Here is an 18,980-nt window from a genome sequence, read left to right as displayed (position 1 = left end):
AAAGCTGGGAGGGCCCGAGGACAGGGAATGTCAAAGCTGGGAGGGCCTGAGGACAGGGAATGTTAGAGCTGGGAGGAGTAACTTGAAACATACAATGTCAAGGTGAGGCGAATGGGACACTTTAAAACACAGAGTGTCAGAGTTGGGAGGGCTCTAAGAACACAGAATACTAGAACTGAGAGGAGCCTTAGAATATCAGCTGAGCCAGAAGAGAACGTAAGGATGACCTGGTTCCATGCCTTCCTTTTACAGAGAAGGAAACTGAAGGCCAGAGAGTTTCAGTGACTTGCCCAAGGTCACCCCGGTGCAGGGAGCAACACAGCTGGGATCTGAATCTGGGTCTTCTGACTTCAAGCCCAGTGTTCCTTCCAGTGACCCAGGGTGCCTCCCGAGCCTGACCCAGAGGAGCTCCAAGTCCAGAGAGGAGGAAGTCTGTTCATGAGGAGCAGGAGGAAATCTCCTCCCAAGCAAATGGGGATGGCAAGGATCAGAGCTGGGACTACCTCACTTTTGTACAACAACAGTTGCAATGAGGAGGAAGAGGAGAAAGAGAAGAAGTATTTATAAAGTGCTTTAAAGATGACAGTACTTCACGTGCATTCTCCTCCTGGATTCTCACAACAATCCTACAAGTTAAGTGCTGTTACTACTCCCATTTTACAGATGAGAAAACTGAGGCAGGCAGAGGTTAAGTAACTTGCTCAAGGTCACTTAACTAGTAAATGTCTGGAAATGGATTTGAACTCAGGTCTCTCGACTCCAGGCCCAGGGATCTCTGCACTTTGGAGCCCCGAGCTGCCCAATATCCCCCGTGCCTAGCACGGTGCCTGGCTCAATAAACGACTGATTGGTGTGTGCTGGGTTGTAAAGTCCCACTAAGGAGGAGGGAGGTGGGGAAGGAGGGTGGAGGGAGAAGCCCATACTATGATGGGAATTAGGAGCATGTCCCCCACCCCAAATCCCATTTTGTGTAAGAAATTCTACCCCCAAAATCTTTAGACTGTCCCTCAGAGATACTTCTTCCTCTTTTGAGAATGAAGAAAGTGGGATGAAGGCAGACTAAGTACTTTTCCCAGGGTAGCACCATGTGATAGACAGCTTGGAGTAAAGGGGATTTTGACCCTTTTTTTCCTTTTCTTTTTTTCTTTTTTAGGGACCACTAGATGGCTCACAGGATAGAGCCATCCTGGGCCTGGAGTCAGAAGACCTGAGCTCAAATCCAGTCTCAGACACTTACTAGCTGTGTGACCCTGGGCAAGTCACTTAACCTCTGCCCATCTCAGTTTCCTCATCTAGAAAATGAGCTGGAGGAGGAAAAGGCACATCACTCCAATATCTTTGCCAAGAAAACCCCAAATGGGATCATGGAGAATCAGACATGACTGAACAATAACAAAAATTATCGTGCAGCTAGGTGGATCAGTGGATAGAGTGCTGGGCCTGGAGTCAGGAAGATCTGAGTTCAAATCCAGCCTTTGATACTTACTATCTAGAGTCAGACACGATTGAACGAAGATGACCTTGGGAAAGTCACTTAACCTCTGTGTGACTTAATCCACTGCAGAAGGAAATGGCAAACCACTCCAGTATCTTTGTCAAGAACACCCCACAGCCAGTATGGTCCATGGGGTCACAAAGAGTTGGACACAACTGAACAAAAAGTGGTTTTTACCCTCTTTTAAGGAGGGTCTCCGCAGCACCGAATCTCGACAAGGGAAGGCAGTGTGGTCTGGATGGGCTGGGAGGCCTGGGGTTTGAGGCTGCCGATCATCTGTGTGAGCCTGGGTGCCAAGCTGGGTGCCATCTCCATGTGCCACCAACAGATACACATTTTTAAATACATCTGCTGCACCAGACGGGTGGATCAGGGGGCAGCGAGGTTCAGTGGCAGGTACGGTGGATTAGGAGGATGGCAAGGGGAGGTGGGTCAGCCTAGAGGCCCACTCCCATCCTTTCTGGCACCTTTCTGGGCCTCAGTTTGCTCACCTGTAAAACAACGACCTGGCCTCTCTACTTCCACAATCCCATGAGTACCAAGATCCTTCTAGATCAGCCATTCTTAATCGGTTCTTAGTTTTTTAAATGATAATAGCATTTACATAATGCTTTAAGTTATAAAAGCACTTTACCAATATTAACTCTTTTTATCTTCACAAAAACCCTGGGAGGGAGGTGCTTTTATTATTCCCATTTGACAGAAGAGGAAACTGATGCAGACAGTGGTGAAGTGACTTGCCCAGGGTCACAAGGCTAGCAAGTATCTGGGGCTGGATTTGAGCTCAGGTCCTCCAGGCCCATTGTACTACCCAACTCCCTCTGTATTTCATTAGAGTAACTGGTCTCCTTTGGTATCCTGTGTATCTTATTGTGTGTATTTAAAAACCTTACTCTGAGGAGGGCTCCTTCACCAGTTTGCCCAAGGGGCCCATGACATAAATAAAGGTAAGAAACCACTGGATCACGGCGTTGGTGGAGGTTACCTGGGACATGCTAACATGTCCATACACGACCGGGCGGGGAAGGCACCTGAGCCAATGAGCGGATTGCAAGGCGGCATAAAGACAGAAAGGCCTTCGGTGTTGGGACAACCTCAGGCTCTCCCGCACAGTGAGTCCTTGCCTCTCAAGGTGTCCTGGCTGTGGGAAGGAACCTGAGCCCTTGGCCCTCCAATGGCTCACCTTGCTGCCTTCACCCGAAGGCCCTCCTCTCCTTGCCATCCTCTGAGGGCAAGGCTTGAGCTGAACTCGTTTCCTCCTCTGGCAGCCTCAGTTTCAAGGACCAGAGTTTGAAGGTGGCCCAGGGGCCATCTACTCCAGTCATTACCTCCAGAAAATCCCTACAATGCACCTGGCAAGGACTCTGAGGAGCCCCAAGGTGAGGCACCCAGCTCCCATGCCCCTTGTGATGTTCTGACTGTAAGGTCTTTGAGCCCCCCCCCCCCCCCCCCAAGCAACAGAGTCCGCGCTGCACACTGGGGCACTGGAATTCAAATCAGGACAACTCAGATTCAAAATCTACTTCAGGCGCGCTTACTAGTTCTGGGACTCAGTTTCCTCATCTGTAAAATGAGAGGGTCGGCCTTGATGGCCCAGAGGATCATTTCCTGCTCTGAATCAATGAGCCCAAGGAAATGAGGGGGTTGGACAACATGCGCCCTGGAGGCCCCCTCTTCTGATTTCCACTTACAGTGGTCTCTCCTCCTCTGAAACCCAACAAGTCTCCTGTCAGGGTAAGCCCCTCAGCAATCACGGCCCAGTATCTACTCGCTCCTTAGTCGTGTCTCAAGCACACGGCTTCTCTCCAACTGGATTGTGCTCAATCCAGCCTCCGCACAACCTGCTGAGGGGATTCTGGGAAGAGCAGGTCTGGTCGCATCATCACTGTGTTCCAGACTTCAGGGGCTCCCCAACTTTGAAGTACAAATGGAAACTCCCCTGTTTGGCCCCAAAGCCGCTCATGGCCCAGCTCCATCATGAGCTCTCCAGTCCAGCCAAGCTCACATCCTGGCTCTTCCTCACATACTCAGGCCCAGAGATGAGACATGGAGTCATGGCTCTCCCATCTCCAGGCCTTTGCCCCTGCTGTCCCTTTTCATCTCTGCCTCTTGTAACGGCAGCTTCCTTCACGGCTCAAGAGTTATCTTCTGGGGAGGCCCTTCCTGGTCCCCCCACCCCAGCCACCAGGTCCCCTTGTATGTGCAGTTTATGGGTTTTCTATTTTATCAAATGCAATAGTAACAGCTATTCAGCATGAATATCGGGTTTGCAAAGTGGTTAATTGTTATTGCAATGGATGGGTGGGTCTATGTCCATAAGGCTCTTTGGGGGCAGGATCTTTCACTCTATTTCTACGACCGAGACTTGAGCACACAGTAGGCACTTAATAAGTGCTCCTCGAGGGATTGGCAGTGCACATCATTGGTGCTTGTGGAATTAGAACAAATGAGAATCCCTCATCTAAGGCCCCCCTGGCCAGACAGGACACACGAGGGAGGCTTGAGGAGAATGAGAACCTCGGCCCTGGAAGGACGTCACCTCTTTTACAGGGGCAGTGCCTGACTTGGGCCTGACCGCCCTACGAGTCCCAAAGTTGATCCAGAAACGGGAGGGTGGGCTAAGCAGCAGGTGACCCCATTGGATGGAAGGGACTGGTTATGAGACGAGGGGAAGCCTTTCCAGGGTCAATGGAAGGAAGGCTCAAGAAGAAGAAGAATGCCCAGGTACCACAGGATGTCACAGTCACAGGCAAAGGGATGGAGTGGACCTTAGAGGCCATCCAGGCTGAAGCCCAGAGGGGTGAACACCTTGCCTGAGGTCAGAGAACTCAAGGAAGGTCAATATGGGACGCCTCATCTCTAGCCCAACTTTCTAGGAATCCTCTGGACAGCATCCCTGACAGATGATCAGTTAGCCGCTGCTTGAATCCTCCCTGTGATGGGGAGCGCATGACCCCACTTAGTACCAAGTGACCTTCATGGACGTTCTCAACCCCACTTTCTCCCTCTCTGCCAACAAATTACTCACTTCTTTCAATGTCTCCTCTGTTGTGGAGAAATTGAGGTTTTTGATGAACAAAGTACACCCGGGAAGACTCTCGTCTTCTTCATCTTCATCGTCCTCTTCCTCTTCCGGGGCTGCTGCTCTTTTCTCTTGTGTGTTTTCTGTAGTTTCGCCATCCGGCCCTGAACCCCAAACAAAAAGAGATCAGTGTTATGGTGGTCAAAGGGTTAATGTGGATGAGTGGCAGGGGGATTGAGGTAGGCCTGGGTGAGAAGGGGCTCAGGGCCAAGGAGAGAATGCTTGTTAGCATGCCTGGTCGGGAAGCTCTGATGACCACCCCCCCACTCACCCCATTCACTCCAACCCTTCCTTGGGAGGCGCATGGCTGTGTTCCAGGAATTGATTACTAGTTATCTGGGACTGAGGCAGACTCTGGAGCAAAAGTAAAAGAAAGAAGCCACGGACAAAGGGATGATAATGAAGAATTACAGCTACTTCTAAGAGATAAAGGAAGAAGTGGGGGATGGGAGAAGGAAGAGGCCAACCAGAAAAATGTACCCCAAAGGTTTAATGTGATACTCCAACGATATCAGAGAAAGATTCACATGAACCCAACTATTTATAGCAGCTCTTTCTGTGCTGGCAAAGAGGGGACCCAAATACTGAGGAATGGCTGAACACATCGTGGCATGTCCAGAAAGACAAAAGGGGGAGCTGCAGAGAAACCTGGGCAGACCTGAAGGAACTGATGCAGAGGGAAGGAAGCAGAACCAGGAGAGCAGGGACACAGCAACCATGACACCTAAAGGCAACGCAATGACCAGCGACAGCGCCACTGATGAGGATGGGGCGGGACAGGTGGCGCAAAATGCAGACCAAGATCCTGACTCAGTATATTTGTTCTAAGGGCTTTTTCTTTTTTATTCTAGTGGAGTGGTGGGAGATTAAGGGGGCAGAGAGAGGCGGGCAGGAGGGAGAGAGACAAAGAGAAGCAGGTGGGGAGGGAGGGAGAGACAGAGAGGGAGAGAAAGACAGACAGAGGGAAGGGGGAGAGACAGAGAGAAAGGGGAAGAGAGGGATCAAGAAAGAACAGAGAAAAAGAGGGAGAGAGAAGGGACAGAGACGGAAGGAGGAAGAGAAAGGGGGGAGAGAAAAAGGGAGGGAAGGAGAGAAGGGTGGGGAGGGAAAGTGACAGGGTGAGAGAAAAAGAGATGGGAAAAAAGAGAGAAAAGGAGGGAAGGATAAAAAAACAGAGGAAGGGAGATAGAGGGAAAAAGAGAAGGGACAGAGACAGAGAGAAGAAGGGAGTGGCAGGGAGAAAGGGAGAAGGAAGAACAAGAGAGAGGTAGAGAGAGAAGGGGCAGATAGAGACAAACGGAGGAGGAGGAGGAGGAGGAGGAGGAGGTGGTGGGCCAGGTGCCATTTCTACACTGTTGTGGTTGTTTTGTCCTGCTTTTTCTAAGAGTGTCTTGACTTGCTTGTGAATTGGATTTAAGTGAGGCAGAGTGGCACAAAGGTGTCAGTCTCACTCTCTTTTCCAGAATCACTGAAGTCCAGCGGCAAGACAAAAGTCAGGATGGCCCAAGATACAGATGACCTTGGCACTGCCTTCAAGGCCACTGGAACAAATTATTCTCATCCGTCCAGTCTGCCGAGGGAACTGTTCACATGCTAGGGGCAGACACTCTTCTAACTCAGCAATGGGTCAAAGGCCCATTGGTTACCCTCAACTTGGTTTAACCCGTCTGCTGAGATGGTTTACCGAGGTGTAGCTGTTGGGCATGCTCCAGCTTCTTGGAGCCATAGGTGAGAGTTGGGTGAAGGTGGACCCCAAAGGCAAATGAGCAATTCTGAAAAGCGCTTGGCAAGCCCTCACACAAGAGGTACTAGTCTTCCTTGAACACTCCATTCTCCTACATAAGGCCTTTCTGGATGTCCTCTAATAATTACCTTGTATAGACTCCGACAAAGTAATAACCTAGTCACATGGTGTTTAAGAAACTTAAATTCTATCAGAGAAAACACAAGATAAGTCAATGCAAGAGATATACAAAGTAATTTCTGTAAGGGGAAAAAAGCCTCAGAGGATGGGTTTCCAGCAGGAAGTAGCACTTGAGATGAGTCTGGAGGGAACCTAGGGATTCCACAGGGCCAGAAGGAAGAAGAAGGGCCTTCTAGGCAAGAAGTCTAACGGTCCAGAGATGGGATAAGGGGGGAGGGGAAGCCACCCACTAAACTAGTGCAGAAAAGACTCAAAGCTATGTGCTCTCCAGAACCACTGAACCAGAATAAACTTGGAAAATCAAAATACTCTCTGAACCAAATCGATATCCCATTCCATCCATGTTCCTGATAAAGACCCTGAAGGTCTGTGAAAGAGATTATGGGTACAAAACATTTTCTGTAGGTGAAGGGTCAAAGGACCTTGTGTGTTGATGGGGGTCACAAAGGGCTGGGGGGTGGACATGAGTCACCCAGTCCCAGTGACTGTGGTCTACCTGCCTCTGTTTATTCTTCCTCTGTAAGAACCCCCCAACTCAAGCACAACAGATGTTGGACATCTCAGTACAGCGTCTGGCATCAGATGGAACAACTGGGCTGTGGTCCAGATGGGCCAGTTAACTCTCCCACAAATTTACTCTGTTCCTCCCCTTCAACCTTCTCCAAGGCCCACCTCAAAACTTCTTCTTCCAAATCATTCTACATAGAAGAGACTCTGCATATTCTCCTAGGTATCTGGTCTGAATGCCTCCTGACCATTCCTCTCTTCCCAATGAGCTCCGGGACATAATCATCCCTGACCTGTACATTGTATAGTTATGTCCATGTGTTATCCTATCTTTTCAACAGGTATGTTCCCCCGAGGATGCTGCATTGTTCTGAAAGGCAGAAGCATCACATTCTGTGAGGAATAGAAGCTTCCTAGAGACCCAAGAGGCAACAGAAAGGCCATGGCGGGCACCACCAGGCTGCCTCACATCTTTAATGAAGATTGCACCATGAGAAGCAGGGAAGGGATATAGCTGAGGAAAGGCACAATAAAAAAGGAGGTGGGTGGGTGATGTGGTGAGGGTGAGGGATAACAGACGGGAAGCCCCAGGGTCCCAACTGGTACTCTGAAAGCATCAAGATGCCTCCAGCAGAAGACGGAAATCTGTGGAGGGCATGGACCTAGGCTGAGAAGATGGAGGTGCCCCAAAGGAGGGAGGACCACAATGGGGAGATGGTAGATTTACTGAAATGCTACTTTTACATTTCTGTCTCCTTTGGCCGCATTATCATCTGCATAAGTGCCATTAGATTACAAATTACTAGAGTGACAAGGCTGGGTCACTGCGGGCCACTCCACACAGTAAGTACAATACCACATGTAACCGGCCTTCTCCTACTGCAAGCCTGGGATTATGATTCCACGAAGGATCAGGGTTCCCAGGGTGACAGCTAGCATTTAGGTCCCTCAGATTAATGAAGAACTGGGCTAAGCCTGGAAACCAAAGTTTAGGGGCACTTTCACTTTATGGCTAAAAGAATTTTAAGAAGAGAATGTCAGAGCTGGGAGGAGCCTTGGAACAGAGAAAGTCAGGGAAGGGAGGGGTCTTAGAGCAAGGAATATCAGAGCTGGGAGGGGCTTCAGAACACAGTGTCAGAGCTGGGAGGGGCCTTAGAACATGGAAAGTCAGAGCTGGGAGGGGTTTTAGAGGCCATATAGTTGAATTACACTTACTAGCTATGTGACCTTGGGCAACTCACTTAACTCTGTTTAACTCAGGATCCTTGTTTGTAAAATGAGCTGGAGAAGGAAATAGCAAATAACTCCAGTATCCATGCCAAGAAAACCCCAAGAAGAGTCACACGTGGTAGAAGAAGAAACAAAAGTCTAACTACTTCATTTGTTAGATAAGGAAATGGAGACTCAGTGAGGTGAATTATCCCAGGTCAGGTCAATTCAAAGAGCCTACTATGCTAGGTGCTGGGTATACAAAGAAAGACCAAAAACCATCCCTGCTCTGCAGGGGCTCACAGTCCAATGGGGAAGACAACATGAAAACAACTACGTAAAAATAAGATATACACAGGATAAATCGGAGCTGGTCCATGAGGGAAGGCACTAAGATTGAGAAGAAATGGGAAAGACTTCTTGAGAAGGCAGGACTTTAGCTGGGACTTGAAGGAAGCCAGGATGAGGAGTGAGAGCAGTCCAGGTATGGGGGACAGCACGGGGACATGCCCAGAGCCAAGAGATGGAAGGGCCAGGAGTCAGGTCACTGGACCCAAGAGAACACACTGGGCAGTGGAAGGGCAGAGGGTCCGGGGGACAAAGGGCTTCAGGGACCAAAGGGTTCTGTACTTGATGCTGCCGGTAACAAGGAACACTGGAGTTCCTTGGTCACCCAAAGAGTCGGTGGCAGAGACAGGACAAAAACCAAATCTTCTTTGACTCCTGGGACTCACTGATCTCTGTGCATCTAACATACATCACGAGAGAACAAAGGGTCAGAGAGGGAATACATTAACAGGCCGAGGACCCGGGCAGTCACGACGTCTGCTTCCCCTATGCTAAGTAAACCTCCCTTGTCCTTTGCCATGAACCTTCCCAAGGGGACTCAGCTCCTGTTCCACCTGGGCTAGACCTCCTGGTAAGCACCGAAAACACAGTTCGGAGCCCTTTCCAAGGCAGACACGTTCTGGGATTGTGTCTGGGCAGCTTCACGAAGACTCTAACTGGCCATGGCTCAGTGGTAGCTGAGCGTGGCCAGGGCCAACAAGGTCAAGGGGAAGGATGGCCGCCTGACCCTCCCCCCCCATATGGCTATCCCAGTTTAACACTTAGGGAACACCAGGCAATCCCAGTTCCCAGAGCTGATGGGGAGACTTCCTGCGTCCTGCACACACCCTTATGAATGACATTTCAAACCTCTGCAGGAGTGAAGGGAGCTTCTCGGGGGGTTCAAGTCAACTGCATTCTCTCTCTTGCAGAGCACCCCCCACCCCCATCAGTCCTTTAAAACAGAATCCTAATACAGTCAAGTCCTAATTAATCTTCAAGGGTTTAGTCATGAAACAGCCTTTTTATCCTTTAATGGAAACTGCAACAGTGATAATGGTGTCTCTTTAATATCAGCTGAACACACAGCCTTCCATCTCTCTGCCTCAAAGGTGAACACGCACACGCGCATACATGTACATACGCAGAGGGGAAAAAAGAGAAAATTTGCATTTTCCCCATAAAAGCGTCTCTCCCTGCCCCCTCCCCCACAAGCCCCACATACAGTTTGCCCCATGAGGGGCTCTCCATCAAAGCCATTTGTATTAGGAATCCAAATGCGGAAAGAAGGGAAGAGAATTCATTACTGTTTAAATGATTTTACAACAACAGTTACTCAAAGCAGCAGAGGGGCAGAAACAAAATCAGACAGGAGAATAACAGCTCATGTTTTTCTGGCATTTTAAGGTCTATGATGTACTCTATGCAGCAAAATGTCGGACTGGTGGTCGTGAGGGGAGAAAGGGATACCGAGGCAGGAGATGAGGTGATGAAAGGTTACGTTACCTTTGCCTTTCTGGATTAGTGCTAGGATCCAGTGAATTTCTGGGTCCCTGGCTCAGGCCCTCATCAACTTTCTCCTGGGCGATGGTGAAGGCCTACAAAGTGGACCCCCTGCCTCCACCCTCTACAGTTCATCCTCCACAATAGCTGCCTAAGGCATTTCCCCTAAGTACAGTCCAGCCCACGTCACTCCCCTGCTCCATCAACTCCAGGGGCTCCCCACTGCCTCTGGGATCAAGGGTAAGCTCTTCTGTTGGGCACAGCCCCTTCCTGCTCTGTCCCCAGCCTACCCTTCCAGGCTCAGGACATTCCACACCTCTTCATGAATTCAGAAAAATAGCCTATGCCACATTCCAGCTGTCTTCTCTGCTTCTTTGTACAGGTCACTCCCCTCACCGTGCCTAGAACGCATGCCCTTCTATCTTCCATCTCTTAGAACAGCTATTTTTCTTCCAGGTGCAGCTTGCATCATCTTCTACATGAGGCTCTATCTCACCCTCCAAGCTACTATTACTATGAATTCAGCCCATATATTCTCTTATATGGGAGAAGGAAATAGCCAAGCATTCCAGTACCTTTGCCAAGAAAACTACCACAGACAGCACGATCCACAGGGTCACACAGAGTCAGATACAACTGAATAACTGAATAGCAACAACTCTCTTCTATGAGGAATCAGCTTGGCACAATGACAAGAGAGCTAGGATGGTCTGGGTTCAAGTCTCGCCCCTATTCCATATTGGCTATATGACCCTGGGAAAGTCATTCAATGATGATGCACTGGATAAATTGCAAAGAAGGTGCCAAACAGCACTACTAAAGGGCCTTGCCTCCTCAGGAAGTTCCCTAGACCAGTGATAGCCCAGGCCGTCTTCATTTCTGTCCTATACTCTTAACTCTTAAGAGTGATGTTATCCCCATGACTCTTTTAGGGTAGGAACTGTTTAACTTCTGTCTCTATTTCTTTAGGGAAACCTGCAGCTTCAAGGCCGCAGGTTCCCCATCCCTGGCTAGTACATAACAGCTAATGAATACACATTTTATCATTCTCATTTGATGCATGAGGATGAGGCCCTCAGAGGCTAAGTGTCTCACTCCATAGAGCTAGTATGTGTTTGAAGTGGGACAGACAAAACCCCAAGCCTCCCTGACTCCAGACCTACTTCCTCAGTCTCTACATCATGCTGTCTATAATTTTTTAAGGATTCATGATATAATCAGGAGCACTAATTTCTCCACAAGGTGTAAGCCTCATGCCTCAGGAACCATTTTTCCTGGGCTTCACTGGGCAAAAATGTCTGTTACTCAGCGGCCAGACTTAAGATGATCATGTCAGAATGTGGCTAGGGCCCCACACTCCAGCTTACTTAGCAGTTTACTAGGCCCTGCCAGAGTCTGGGCAGAGGGAAGTGTTCTGGTGGGCCAAGCCCTAGTGAGCCCAAGGTCCCCTCCCCACCTTTCACACCAGCCATGGCTCTGCAGAGGAGGGGCAGCCCCTAACCTCCAGGATCTTAACAACCTCAAGATGGCCCAGCCACAAACCTCAAGGATGAGTGGACTAGGGGCTCATTCACACCAGCAAGTCAGACCCACCAAGGGCTCAGAGAGAGAATTCAAAATAGAAAAATCATAGGGTGAAAGAGGAGGGGGAGGATCATTTATCCCCACCTGGTATGGCTGAGCACAATTTACTTGGGAGGAGCCAGAAGCCCCACCAGCAGACCATGGCCACTTGTTCTAGGACTGAGGAGGAAAACCAGTGGAGAAAACCACTGGCTTTATAGTCAGAGATCTGAGTTCAAATCCTGCCTCTGACAATGTATGTGACCTTGGGAGAGTTGCTTTATCTTCCTGTTGAGTTTCAGTTTCCTCGTCTGTAAAGTGGGGGGTTTGGCCTAGATGGCCTCTGACGTCCCTTGCAGGTCTAGATCTAGCCTAGGAAGCAGATAAAGAAGTCTGGGGGAGTCCCATGACCTCCAGAAGTATGAGAGCGAGGGCTACATGCAGTAGGCCCAAAAAGCAAACTGGCCATAAATTCTTGTCCTGTTCCTGGTCCATCCTGCCACTAACACGGCCAAGGCTTTCCCAAACAGCACTGTCCTGACTCACTCCGCCCCAAACAGAACTGCTGCTGAGCACTGGTCTCAGTGTGACATTTGCGTTTTAAAACAGAGGCAACATAAGCCTCCAGAATACAATTAACACAAGTCAGGAATCCAGCCCTGTTCACAGCATGGCCAGGCATCCAAACTCTCTCTGCACTGTGGGAGTGCGGAGTCCCATGTGGAAGACTTGGAGTCAGAAGGGAGACTTCACATTGGAGCTGTGCTCCTTGCCACCTGTGTGGCCCGGAGCAAGCCGTTCCCTCAACCAGAAAATAAAGGCCGGTGGGAGATTGGGGTCAGTGGAAGGAAGGCCCCTCCAACGCTGAAACAAGGACTTACTGAGGGACTGAAGCCGGGGGCTCCCCCACACCGGGGGTCTGCAAGTGGAGGCCAGAAGACCTTTCAGGGACGCTGGAGAAGAGAACATGCCCCAACCCCCATCCAACTCTGGGAATGTCTGACCAGATGATGTGGAAGGTGCCTAACAGCTCGATAACTCTGGGATGTGCTGACTTGCTTCTGTTAAAATGTCCACCAGAACTCACCAAAGGGAGCAGCAAAGGCTTGACTTGCCAGAAATAGGAAGCCTTCCTGGCCACTCATTCCCAAGCCTGGCTCCTTCCATGGAAAGGAATGGGATTAATGTAAAAGAGGAGTCGGAGGGAAAGATGCGACAAGGATGCAGAGGCAGTGTGGGACAGTGGGAAGAGGTATCAAAGGACCTGGGTTTGAATTCTGGCTTTACCACCTACTAGGTGTGAGACCTTGGCCAAATCTCTTCACTTGCCTAGGGCTTCCTTTCCTTACCTGTCAAAGGAGAAACTTAGACCAGATGACCTCGAAGGTCTCCCCTGGCTCTAGACCCATGTTCCTAAGTCTTATCTACTGCTGAGCCCCAGAACGCCACCATTGCTCTAATTATCTAACACCTGGAACTGGAGAACGATGGAGACTGAGCAAGCCAGAAGACAGTTTTCAAAGCCGCCTGCTCCTGGCCAAAGTAGGGAGGAGCGGCATTTACCTCGGCAAAGATAGAAGGGAAAAAATAATCTTTAAGTTCTCAAGCAGCAAACATTTTGCCAGCAAATTCATCATGCCCCAGAAAGAGGAAACCACGAAGGAGGAAGATTTAAAGGGGTGGGGGTGTGTGTGTGTGTGTGTGTGTGTGTGTGTGTGTGTGTGTGTGTGTGTGTGTGTGTGTGTGTGTGCAAGGCGGGGGAGGGGGAGGTTTGGGAGACCCTGGAAAATATGCCTCCATCTGTAGTTAGCACAATGAAATGCGGTCACGCACAGCCACATGGGGTGGTATTGTAATCAGACTGAGGAATTTACTGCCGCCTCCCCGGCACTCTGTGCCCAGGGCTGACAGAAAAGACTGTTATCAGTCGCAAGCAGCTTTCCACGACCTCCCCCAACTCTGAGCCCTTTATCTGGAGGTGAGGGTCTCGGTTATGCGGAGATAAAACAAGCTGTCCCCCTCCCCTGGGACTGATGCACAGAACAGCAGAGCTTTTCTGGGGAGGAAAAAAAGAATAATTAAAAAAAATCCTACATACGCCCACCACCCACCAGCAAAATACACTCCTTTTGGCTTCTGGGAAAATCTGGCCGTGGGGATGGAGACAAAACTTCCTTGGCCTTCGCCCTTCCTTGTGGAATCGGCATGTCGGGACCATCGTTGGCCAGAGGAGATAATATAAAGCCCCAGGGTAGGGGAGGAAGGGCAGAAAGTGGAGGGGCCGAGGGGGAGAAGACTATATATATATAGAAGAAAGGCCACGTCCTTGAGATCTGAGCTGTGGGAATTCACCCGCACAAGGGACGCACTGGGCCTTGAAATTAACACAGACACACACCGCTCTGTGACCCGCAATCCACAAGATCAGCTGGTCTCACACCCCCCCTCAATCCCTGCTGCCTTCCGTTCCATTGTTCAAATAACTGCTGCTATGCTCGCACTCAGCCCCTCAATGAGGCTTAGGGAATGGAAAACACATTCCGTTCCCTTGTGGGAATGGAAAACACATACACACACACACACACACACAAACACACAGAGCCAGGATGAGGGATGTATCAGTCCTGTCTTTCCTTCTGTCTTTTCAACTCTGATTTGTTGTTATTGCTGAAGTACTGGCTCTGAATTCTTCACGGGATCCTCTAAGTCCTGAGTCCTACCTTCTATCCTGGAAGGGTTCTACATTCTCCTGTTCTAAGCCTGAAGATACTGCCACCCATATCCCAGGGCCAGCCAGCTCTGACTTTGATACCCTCTCACAGAAGGACAAAATCAAAAGTCCTCTCACACATTCTTACAGACTCTCATGTATCACGGGCCAAGCCTGCTTTCCTAGGTAGGCTTGCTCCTTCTTGTAGAGTGTAAGTCGTTTGAGAGCAGTGACTGTTTCATTTTGTCTTTTTTTTTTTTTTACTCTTAAGATCCTGAATTTAGAGCTGGAAATGATCTTAGAGGTCATCTAATCCAACTGCTTCTTTTTGAGGAAACGGAGACCTAAAGAAAGAAAGAAAGTGATGTGCCTGAGGTGGCAGAGCTGGGATTGGAACCTAGGTCCCCAGATGCAAAAACGAGTACTCTTTGGACTACAGCACTCACTGCCTGGCTTAAACCTAAGTAAGCTGTGGCTTGTCGATGCCTTAAGGGACTGGAGGTTCAGCAATTTGCTCTGGGTCATTCAGTGTCAGAGTGAGATCACAGAATCAGAGCCCTGGAGGTGGACAGGATTACAAAGGACACAGACCAGCCCTTTCATTTTATAGAAAAGGAAACAGAGAGAGGTCAGATGACTTGCCCAAGGTCAAAAGGTAAGTAAGTGACAGGGTTTGTTATTTGAGCTCAGGTCTTTTGAATCCAAATTCAGAGCTCTCGACCACTGCCAAATCTACCTAACTCCAAGGCCAGCATCCTGTAGCCTTACATTCAGATAGGGTAGGGGGAGGGCCTGGACCTGTTTTACTTCACTGCAAATTCCCTCTACAATCACTGCAGGTTGGCAGCTTCTCAGCCACTTAACAGTTTGAGTGGGTTGCCCAAGGCACTTAAGGTGTAGGTGATTTGTCCATGGTCACAGAATCAACATGTATCAGAGGCAGGATTTGAACCCAGGTCTTACCAGTTCTGAGGTCAGCCCTCTATCTATTAAGCCACAAAACATTCATAAAACTCTACAGGCTGAAGTTTAATACTTAAGGTACTACCACTCACATCCTAGGCCTATCCTGGGGTCACCTAGCCTTCTAGTTCAGATTAGGACTATTCTAGGTCACTGGTACCTAACTTAGTTGGGTTAATAACACCAAAAAGACGGTTAGGCTGAAGAAAGTAATCCTGGTTGCCTTCAACACCCTGAAGTAATTGAAGAAAGGATCTGCGAGGTCATTTAATCTAGCCTCCCAGCCCGAGGGTTGGTATCATGGTAGCTCTGATCTCAATGAAATGCTACTGCCTGATTTAACACCTGGACTGCTAGTGTGTTTGAAAAGCATTTATGTCAACAAGCATTCCTCCCTCGGGCAGGTGGGACCCAGTCCAAATTGGATTTCCAAGAGGGCTCTGGTCCAGCCACAGACAGCCAGAGTAAGGAAGGCAGGCAGCTAGAGGAAATCTCCTGAGCTTTGGATCCAGGCTTCTGGGGAATACCAGAGCGCCCTCGTTCACACAGGAAGGAATCTGGGGACCAAGACCTGATGGGAATGGACAGTATTCAAGTCTGTGGCTGTCCTGGGAGAGAAATACAGCTAAGAACTCCCAGCCCCTTAAAGACAGCAGAAACTTGGTGGAGTGTCTTTGAATAATCCTAACACTAAGCCAGGTCTTTGTTATCACCTTCCCTCCAAAAATGTAATCAAAGGATAATGATCCAAAACATGAGATCCTACTCAGGATGGAACTCAGGTAGACCACCGGATTGGGAGTAGGACCCCTGAAAACTATTACTGGAGCAATCTGGGGGAAATTGAGTCACCTTTGGGTGCTTACATTTTGTAAGGGAGAAAAGGAAGGAGAGAAATTCTTATCTTTGACTTCTATAGGAAAAAAACCAGATTTCGACACAAAAGAGCTTGGGAGCCATCTAAGGGACTGTGTAACAAAAGCCAGTATTTCCATAATGCTCTGATGCTTACAGGGGGTTCTCTCCACTGTGTTTGAGAGCAGATGCTGGGATTTCCTCCTCTCTCCACTCTCTAGATGGCGAAACAGAGGAGCAGAGGTAAGGGAAGAGGCAGGATCTGATCCAGAGGAGAGCTTGGGTTTGAATCGAGGCTCTCTCTCCATTCAGGACCTCAGTTTCCTTACCTGTTCAACAGCTCTCTAGGATGTTCTGGCAGGTAATGCTGAGTTGGCACTCAAAGCCCTTGGCACTCAGAAGGACCTGTGCCCCCTCGTGCTTGGCTGGCAGAACCCTGGAGGTTGGCCGGGGCTTTTTCAGGAGGGTGCTGGAGCTCCTGAAGGATCTAAGCAAACTCCGACGGGCCCAGAAATGGGCTCCATGTCTCTCCTCCCAAAACCAGCCCCGCAAAGGGCTGAGACACTCAGAACCAGAAAACTGGCCAGCAGGCAATCAAGGTTCTGGCCTAAAGCAACTTACAAAGCCAGGCAAAGAAGGGATGAAAGGAGGGCTGGCAGCGAGCGCGTCGGGAAGGGCTGGGAGATCCTGGAAAACTAGGAACTCTATGCCGTAGCCACGAGTGGAAGGGCTGAATGCTGAGATATGCCAAATGAAGCCCCTGTACTGACAGGAGGCTGCTACACCTGACAGGCAGGGAACGGGGAAGAGAATGAAGGAAGTTTGTCAGCCAAGAATGGTGGGAAAGAAGACGGCCAGTCATGAGGTGAGGAGGGGGAATAACTGACTGACGGGCAGCTCTGGGAGGCAGAAGAAAGCAAGAGAGGAGCCGACCCACTGGGAAGAAATCCTGGGGAGAGCCCGAGGAGCACAAGGACTGGAGTCCCACGGGATGGGCGGGCACAGGCAGGTTGGGATCTGCCCCCTCTTCCTCCTCTTCCTCCTTCTTGGAGGGAACGTACGTGCGGAGGAGATCACAGGGCCAGGGGAGGATGGGGAGGAATCCCTAAACCTCGTCAGGATGGCTTTCTCTCTTCTTACCCCAAGAGCAGAGAGAAGCCAGATGCTGAACAAGGAACACCGAAGCTTTACGCTGAAGCCGAATCTCGGGGAGCCCTGAGGAAACCCCCGCCCCAGCCTGACGCCCTGACCTCAGGCTCCCACTCTTACCAGCCTCAGTCTGAGCTGCCTCTTCTCCTCCAGGTTTGTCATCTTGTTCTTTGGTCTGAGGGAGGTGGCCAGAGAAGACCCCCATTGGTGCCCATTCCAGATACAAGGGAACATCATGGAACTGTAAGGATGGACAGACAGAGAGACATTGGGAAGGAAGAACTGGGAAGTGTCTCCCAGAGAGGGAGGAACAGGGAAATCAATCAACAAATGCTGAGCCCCTACTATGTGCCACGCATTGTGCTAAGGTGTTATTCGAGGAGCCTCGCCCCCACAGAGGGACAGCAGAAGGGAGAAGCTTCTCTTTCAAGATCTGTCCTACTGTGAGACTCACGCATGTCTTCCAAGACATGACTGTCATTAGTAATTTTAATGACACCCGTGAAAAGTGTCAGAGAAGGCTCTGAACTCTTATAAAGCAGTTCAGGGGAAGGTGACTGCTCTGCTTGGTGTGCGCATGACACATACACCACTACACACACTGCACCACAGAGGTGTACAGTGTCGGACACAGGACAGACTGATGGACTTAGCAATAAGAAAGACACGGGTTCAAATCTTTCCTCCAACATCCACTAGCTCCGTGATCCTGGGCAAATTACTCCTCCTCTCTGAGTCTCAGCTTCCCCATCTGTCAAATGAGGGTATTAGCAGCGGGTTCCTGGGAGGATGCAAGGAACCGGGCTTTGCGTGAGCCGGAAGGGCCTTCAGAGACAGTCTGGTCCAACCCCTTCCTTACACATGAGGACAAGAAGGCCCAGACAGGGGAAGCACCCAAGGTCACTCAGACACTAAGAGCTCCAGGGAGGATCTGAACCGAGGTCCAGACCTGGTGCACCGAGCTCCTTCAGAAGCAGAAGGCGGCTCACTGCTCCAGACTCCCTGGTGAGGAGTGTACCTTGGAATAGGCCAGGCTGGTGAAGCCTCTCCTGGCTTCCAGAGGCTCCAGGTATTCCACGATGGCCGTGATGCCTCCCTCGGGCAGCAGTACGCGGCCCAGGCTGCCGTAGCGGCTGAAGATCTCCTGCAGCTCAGAGGCCCGTGTCCCTGCAGGGAGGTTCTTTACTAAAATCACAGACTTGCTCCTCTCCCCGGCAGCCTGTGGAAGGAAGGCAGACAGAGAGAGAAGGAATGAAGGAAGGAAAAGAATAAGGCTTCCCATGTGCTAGAATAAGAAACGAGGGTGCTTGCCGCCTCACCCTGGAACTACCCTCAGGTTCCAAACCCCCCATGGACCCTTGACAAGTCTCTCAGATTGAGAAACTTAGTCCACTTGGAGGCTGTTCAGGAAGGGCTCTGCTGGGTCCTCTATGCTGTTCTATAGATTCTGAGAAAAAAATGTTAAAGAGGGAAGACTGCTGATGCGTGGGGGACTTCAGAGCAGGACTGACGAGAAGCAGCCGGCAGTGGAAAGAGCTCTCCCTGCCCTGCCACGCAGGCACTGGCTGAGCAATCGGACAAGATATGGCCCCTCACTGGGCCATGAGACTAAGCCATCTAAGGCCATCCCTTCCCTCCTAGCCCTAACATTCCCTGTTCTAAGGCCCCTCCCAGATCTGACATTCCCTGTTCT

The 18,980-nt window shown here is 50.0% G+C and overlaps 1 protein-coding gene across 1 annotated transcript; it reads right to left on the bottom strand.

The window, feature by feature from the left end:
• Nucleotides 1-3,315: 3,315 nt before the first annotated feature.
• LOC114034117 (probable RNA-binding protein 19) lies at nucleotides 3,316-18,852 on the bottom strand (the record flags this gene model as incomplete). Its single annotated transcript, XM_027849717.1, has 5 exons — nucleotides 3,316-3,513; nucleotides 4,524-4,681; nucleotides 17,408-17,528; nucleotides 18,306-18,572; nucleotides 18,799-18,852. Coding segments are annotated over 5 exons (798 nt in total), but the record flags the coding sequence as incomplete, so codon positions are not given.
• Between the last annotated feature and the right edge of the window lie 128 nt (nucleotides 18,853-18,980).

Source organism: Vombatus ursinus, unplaced genomic scaffold (assembly GCF_900497805.2).
Source record: "Vombatus ursinus unplaced genomic scaffold, bare-nosed wombat genome assembly UNPS02007998.1, whole genome shotgun sequence".
Taxonomy (NCBI): domain Eukaryota; kingdom Metazoa; phylum Chordata; class Mammalia; order Diprotodontia; family Vombatidae; genus Vombatus; species Vombatus ursinus.
The sequence above is the reverse complement of the archived record's forward strand: the minus strand, read 5'-3'. Positions and strand labels throughout refer to the sequence as shown.